At 32.7% G+C, this 7,463-nt stretch overlaps 1 protein-coding gene across 2 annotated transcripts; it reads right to left on the reverse strand.

The window, feature by feature from the left end:
• Nucleotides 1-466: 466 nt before the first annotated feature.
• LOC128674966 (uncharacterized protein) lies at nt 467-3,051 on the reverse strand. Of its 2 annotated transcripts, none has more exons than XM_053753997.2 (6): nt 2,918-3,051; nt 2,582-2,782; nt 2,102-2,227; nt 1,870-2,019; nt 1,342-1,662; nt 467-1,016 (listed from the first exon to the last, which is right to left on the reverse strand). In XM_053753997.2, exons 2-6 carry the CDS (start codon nt 2,748-2,750, stop codon nt 856-858), a joined length of 927 nt encoding a protein of 308 aa, XP_053609972.1. In that variant the 5' UTR covers nt 2,751-2,782; nt 2,918-3,051; the 3' UTR covers nt 467-855. The 2 variants fall into 2 exon arrangements, with proteins under 2 accessions (XP_053609972.1, XP_053609970.1); XM_053753995.2 differs by having other exon boundaries at nt 2,102-2,350.
• Between the last annotated feature and the right edge of the window lie 4,412 nt (nt 3,052-7,463).

Raw genomic sequence — 7,463 nt, forward strand, 5'->3', positions numbered from 1 at the left:
CAACTATATGAGAACATTTCAATGTTCGTAATGTTCTTATTAAAATACCAGTGCCTGATTTGTCTATTTATTTAGAACTTCAACGCAAATGCTGAGCAGAGGGCTAGTTAACCCATTATTTTATATTTATTATGTTAAAAAAAAACATTATATTGTACACTACCTAGTGGCGGTATTTTATTTTAAAAATCTTTCACAGGACGGAGTCCTGAAAATGAAACAAGGATCTACGATTTTAGATTATCAAGCATAGTCAATATAGAACGGATCTTCTTTAATCCATTCTTAGATTAATAAAGACTCCAAGTTCTGTGAATCTATCATGGATTTAATAAGAACTTACGGAGTACCTACTAATTCCATGGAATCTATTCATTAGGCAGATAATGTTATCAATAAGGTACATAGTTCAAGTTGCAATCAGCAAGGCTACTAGCTATTTTGCATTTAGGAGAAATAATACATATTAACATTTTAAAATATTTAATTGAAAAAGTAAGAAATAAATATAACAATGCGTCTTTTTTTGTAAGTACATTATTATAACAACCAATTTATGTATACATACGAGATTTATATTAAAAAAAAAACTTGGAACTACTTCATCAAGCAGAAATTATTAATTAGGTACTTTATAGGTAATTTAGAATTACAAGACGAATTGTAGTTGTGTAGTACTTATTTTAAACACTATAAATATGAGAAAAACCTACAATTAATAATGTCTTATATTGTTTCTATGCAACAGATTTATCACTTTTTTGTTAATTTCGTTTCATTGAAAAAATATTAGGTTTTGTTCAGTGTCCCTTAATTTAGGCCTAAGTACATTGCTAAACTAAATGTTGCTATTTATCAGTACACCGGCCACATATATCTGCTAATAGTAGGTGTAAGCAAACCCATAATAACTGTACATATAAGATTGACACTATGATTGTCCAAAATATTTCTTCCACTAATATGTTTTACAGATAGAAGAGAATGAGATACTATTTTCCCGTCTTTATCCACACCTGTAAACAGAAAAACGATAATGTAAAAATGTCTTAAAAAGATTTAAGATATTTAATTTTGTGAAATAAAATTTAAATGAAATAAAATAAAATTATATACCCAAATTTTGAATAAATTAATTACAATATCTACAATGTAAAATGTTATTTATTTAGATAGGATATGCCCACTACAAACTGAATAAAAAAATTGTTGAAAGAAATGTTGTTCTTATCTAATTAATAATATGGATTATATGGGCAAACCTTTTATTATATCCTGAATTCACAACCAATCTTTTGTAAACATGAATCTTCCTTTACATAATAACTTAAAAAATAATACCTGAATATTGCAAAGCTGCCCCAATATAAGAATCAACAAGACTGCCAATAAATCCAGCTATAGTGCCATAGACAATTAAAGGCCATTGAGGTGGAGCATAGGCCAATAGTGATGAATCAGTGAAATAAAGAACCGCCAGGTAGTAAGTTAACCCAATGACAAATCCACCAAGAGCACTGAATAGTGTACCAACAACACTTATACCCCCATTAGTTCCTTTTGGCACTTTCTTCCATGATGTGACTAGATATGGTTCACTTTCAGAGATTACTGTTCCTAGTTCAGAGGCCCATGTGTCACCATTGCAACAGGCAAACACACCTGAAAAATTTTTAAATAATAATAAATAATAATTATATATACTTATATATATATATACATATATATATACATATATATATATATATATATATATACGGAGATTAACCAGTTAGTCTACCAATGGACATCCAATATGATCCACCATTCTAATGAAGTTTCAAGACAGTGTTAAAACTTTGCATATTACATGTAGTTTATACTACTAACCCAAAATGCCCATAGACAACCAGGAGGCCCTGTAATCCTTTACAAAGTCAATTGGCCGTTCAGTTGCCCCAACATCCAATAAGTACAACAAGCCTAGCTGCGTAGCCATACCTCCATTGCATAGCACTTGTATCCAATTTCTTTGACCACCTGAAAATTGAAATATTATCCATGACTACAATTTGATAGCCAAGTCAACAAATTAGAAAATGTTGTTTACATATTAACTCACCATCCTTATAATCTGGATCAAATTTCCTTTTTAAATGAGGACGCACTTTGGTAGCCTTTGATGATGATGCAAAAAAAGTTAAAAGAACTCCCAAAAAGCAGTAGTTGCTCAGTGTTAGGATGAATCCTACAAAAAATCCAAGCATGGCACCACTTAAACTTAGGCTCTTCTTTTTGTACCCCATCACCGTTATGGATAATGGAATTAAGCATGATGCTAACCATCTAGCAGGAGATATGACAACAGGCTCTAAAACAAATGTTAAACAATATGATTACTTTGAAAGTGTAACAAATTAATAATAATAAAAAAGTCATCTCATAGTAGGAATTTTAAATTACATTATTAGATCTTACTTTAATGTAATAATGACTCTTGGTTTACATTCAAATCTGTGTAAAAATGACAATGATAACTCAATTTTTATAACTTTTTAAGAACATAGGTACAACTTTTAAACGAAATAGTAAATGATAATACCGTCCAGTGCTTGACTCTGAAGAACAAACTTTGAGTACACTATATTAGCGATCCACATAGACATAGAAAGTGGTATGGACACTGCACATAAAGCAACTGTTAAAATGTGGTCCTCCTTGAGATATCTTTTGTTTACAGTAGTTTCCTCCTTATCCTTTTGTAACATCATCTTTGTTTATATCAACCAGCACCAAAATTTTACTGAAAAAGAGTTTTAAATTAATAAAAATTACATGACCGGCAAGTAGGTAGTTACCGAACTTCTAAACACAAATTAAGTATTTTGTTTTACTTTCAAATTAAACTCAACAAAGCAGATATTATACTTATAGGTACCTATTATTTGTTTTTTCTCCGATAATTTTGTAAGATCAAAATTATGGTACCTAAACCTATATAATTTTTGTTGACGTTGTCGTAGAACTTGTAGAATTCGAACTACTTTTCTGACATTGATCGTTGACAATATATACTAGTGTGTAGTAGAGTGGCTATAAATAGACTGAGAAAACTATAGACTTCGTTATATTTTATTATCCTTCGTACCTGTCTACAAAAAGTGAGAAATGATAAGACACACAAGAGAAGAGACGGAACAAAGCTCTTATATTTTTTGACATAGGCCGAGAAGTTGTATAGAATTGATCTATGATTTATCTTATTTAGCTATGCTAGTTCATCGTCTTTAGTTTTCTTAGTCATTCTACTATCGCGTATTCTTTCTTTTTTTTAGTATGCGAAAGAGATTTAAATATTTCCTGCGCATGGAGTATAACACTACATGTATATGTTTTGGTAAGGTAGGCAGACAACAGGACATACCAGATAGCTGTCCTGCACGGCAGCGGGTCCGTGCAGGTATCTCGCGCGAGGCCCTTTCAAATCTATTGTCCTGCATGACGGTATGAGGTTGCATGAGGTAACGAGTGAGCGATACAGCATAGCACGATGAAAGGAATGACAAAGAAAAGGAAAGGACCATTTTTTTTTTTTTTTCTTTTCTTCTTTGTGGCAATCAAACTTCTTCAATAGAGCTTATTTTTGCCAATGTCGAGTTACATTGTTATTGGACGATAGGATAGGACTTAGGCGGTGTTGAAGAATGAGGGCAATAAATACATATATTATCATATGTAATGTAAGGGTAAATAAATAGTTTTAAACATAAATATTATGGTAAGAAAGGAAAGAAGCAAGAGCTTTAATATATTTAAAATCTGTAAAGGAAAGGATAGTAAAGGAATCACAAGGAAGAGGAGCACGGAGTTCTATAAGGAACTGGTAAAGAGGCTTTGAGTCATATTTTGAACATCTGAACAGAAGATGATCAATATCACCTTCTTCAACTAAAGCGCAGTCACATATATCTTCACTAAGAACACCGATTCTTTGTAAATGAGTAGCAATACAACAATGACCAAATCTAAGTCTACACATGGTAGAAGAAACTCTTCTATCAAAAATCAGTTTTGAAAACCAAGGTTTTAGACAAAGTTCTGCATTAAGGCGTCGATAATGTCCTCCCTTTGACTGACTAGACCTCTCCCATGTAGAGTTCCATTCTTTCAAAAGATACTCTCGTGGAACTGCCAGGAGGTCTTGACAGTAGACAAAGTCATTTTCAGCATTTCCCTGTGATGCTGCTAAGGTTGCCAGGCCATCGACTAATTCATTACCTTGAATACCCGAATGACCAGGTATCCAAGCTAGAGTGACATGTAAATTTAAATTATGACAATGTTTTAAATGGCATTTGACCTCAAGGGCTAGAGGACAAGAAGATTGTTTTTTGAAGGGATTTGATAAAATTGCTTGAAGAAAACTAAGCGAGTCTGAACAAACATAAGAGTTTTTAATTTTGTTCAAAATAATATATCTAATACACTCAAGAATAGCCATGCCTTCTCCTATGAAGTTAGAGAATAAATTTGGATATTTAAAAAGTTGAAAATAGCCTGATGAATGTCTTAAAAAGGCAGCTCCTACACTATTATTACTAGGGTCTAAGCATTTAGAAGCATCTGTATAGAATACTTCAGGTTTAGAATCCAAATCTTTAAGATACGAGATAAATTTAGAGTTTGCTAATCTTGTTCCTTTAACAATGCCTAGGGACAAATTTACTTTTGGTTCAAAAATTAAAGTATCGTAATCGTATGAAAACACAGGATGACAATAGTATTTGTGAGTTGAGCACTGAAGGCCTTCAAATCTCCTGTAGCTAGATATCAAATGTGGTATGCTATTTTTACGCCAAAATACATTCCGATCATTAATGGTGTCACTGAGAGTACGTAATTTTGAATTTAACGGATGATTGGTATATTGTTGATTTTTAAAAATAAACCTATCGGAAAGATATTGTCTACGTAACGCCAAGGGAGGCTCGGAACATTCGACTTGTAGTGCATTTGTTGGTGTACTCTTCATTGCACCAGTTATTATCCTAAGACATTTATATTGTAATAAATCTAATTTATGAACTGCAGTTTTATTTTCAAGACAAAATGTTATAGAGCCAAAATCTAATAGGCTTCTTATTAAAGCATTATACATTAATTTAAGTATACTAGGATGTGATCCCCACCAAACTCCACTAACAGCTCTAATTATATTTATATTCTTTTCACATTTTGTGATCACATTGTTAATATGAGCGTTACCGTTCATAGCAGTGTCAAATAAGCGTCCAAGAAATTTAGCTTTATCAGACACCGGAATCATTTCATTATCAACTGAAACATTTATCAATGGAATTTTTCTTTTACGAGTAAATACAACTACTGTGCTTTTGGATTTGGATAACGAAAGATTATGCTCCGAGAGCCATATTGACAATTTATGTAATGTACTACTTAGGTTTCCTGCTGCCTTTTGAATATCAGAGTGAGATGAATAAATTAAAACATCGTCTGCATACTGTAACACACAACATGATGCCAGATCTATATTCGAATGTAAGTCATAAGTATAAATATTATATAACAGGGGACTAAGTACAGACCCCTGTGGAACGCCTTTCCAAATAGTTCGTTTTTCATTTTCAAATCCAGGAACGTACACCGATATAGTTCTTTCTGAATATAAATTAAAGATAAAATTGACATACTTCAATGGCACTCCCAACTTTTGCATCTTCTCGCTTAATTTAATTAAGTCAACATTATCATACGCAGCATGAATATCTAAAAATGCAGCAACAACTGATTCTGATTTTGTAAAGGACGTTAGTATATCTGTGGTAAATAAAGCATGACTATCAGCAACACTTTTACCTTTTCTAAACCCAAACTGTGAAGGGGGAAATAGATTATTATGTTCTATGTACCATTCTAATCTCTGTTTAATTAAATATTCTGCCAATTTCGCCAAGACGGATGAAAGAGCAACAGGCCTAAACGATGTAGGATCATTAGAATCTTTGTGGGGTTTTAATATAGGTATGATAATTTGATGTTTCCACGAAGGAGGGATCGAGCCTGAGTCTACAAACGCATTGATTAAGTTTAGTAAATATGTAAGAGTAAGAGGTCTGGAATGAATTACAAAAGAGTAAGGAATGCCGTCACAACCTGGAGTTGAATCTGATAGTCTGTTTAAAACCAACTGAAACTCAACTAAAGAAAAGGGAGAAGATAAAATATTACTAACATTTTCAGATAAACAGTACATATAGGGTAATTGATTAAAATTTGGAACAGTGCTGGGAGCAAGATTATTTAAAAACGGTTCAACCCAATCTACAGAATTTGAATTCTTAGCCTGAGCTACTGTAGATGCTCTAAACATTCTTATTTTCTTCCAAATTACAGACGACGGTACATCGGGAGAAAGATTTAAACAAAAGCGTTTCCATCCATCTCTTTTCTTTTTACGCAGAAGTCTTTTGGTGGCTGCTTCAGTATTTTTAAATAACAGATAGCTATTCAAGTTTAAATTATTTTTAATTGACTGTTCTGTTTCATTTCTTTTATTAATAGCCTCTGTACATTCTTTATCCCACCACGGGGGAGAGGGTATTTTATTACTGGCAACTTTCTTTTTTGGGATGTGTTTGTCTGCAGCTGTCAAGTATGCTGTGATAAGGTTATCATATGCTTTATTTATGTTTTCCAAATTTGTAGCACATAATGCGGGAAGTGGCTCGATATAATCGTCTACTGTACGGCTAAATGACTCCCAATCACAATTATTTAATCTATACTTAAAAAGAGAAGGTAATGGAGAAAAGGAACCTGTTTTACCAGAAGGAAGAGAAATAAGTATTGGGTAGTGATCACTGCTACCGGAAAGTGATAAACATTCCCAGCTTAGTAAAGAGGACAACTCGGGAGAGCTAAGGGTTATATCAACATGGCTTGGTGCTTGTCCTAGTACTGGACGACGAGTTGGAGAACCATCATTTAACACACATAAATTGTTGTCATGTATAATTTCCATCAAGCCATTTCCCATGTTATCATCATTAGGAGCACCCCATAAGGAGTGATGAGCATTAAAATCTCCTAAAACTACTATTGGCTTAGGCAGAGAATCAATGATTTTATCTAATATAGGAAGAGTAGATAAATCCTTTTCAGAAATATATATGGAAAGATAAGTTACTTCACCCACTCGAGCAGCAACTGCTTGAAGAGTTTTAGAATTAAAAGAAGGAATGGACAGTGAAAAGAAAGTATGATTATTGCGAATTAAAAGAGCTGTGCCACCATATCCATCAGTTCTATCATGTCGAAGAATATTAAATCCTTGGATATGAAAATTGGACTTGGGTTTTAACCAAGTCTCAGAAATAGCTAAAAGAAATAAATTATATGAGTTAATCAAATTGATTATATCATGTTTTTTAGGTGTAATACTTTTACAGTTCCACTGGAGGACT

This window comes from Plodia interpunctella, chromosome 13, assembly GCF_027563975.2.
Source record: "Plodia interpunctella isolate USDA-ARS_2022_Savannah chromosome 13, ilPloInte3.2, whole genome shotgun sequence".
NCBI classification, from domain to species: Eukaryota; Metazoa; Arthropoda; class Insecta; order Lepidoptera; family Pyralidae; genus Plodia; species Plodia interpunctella.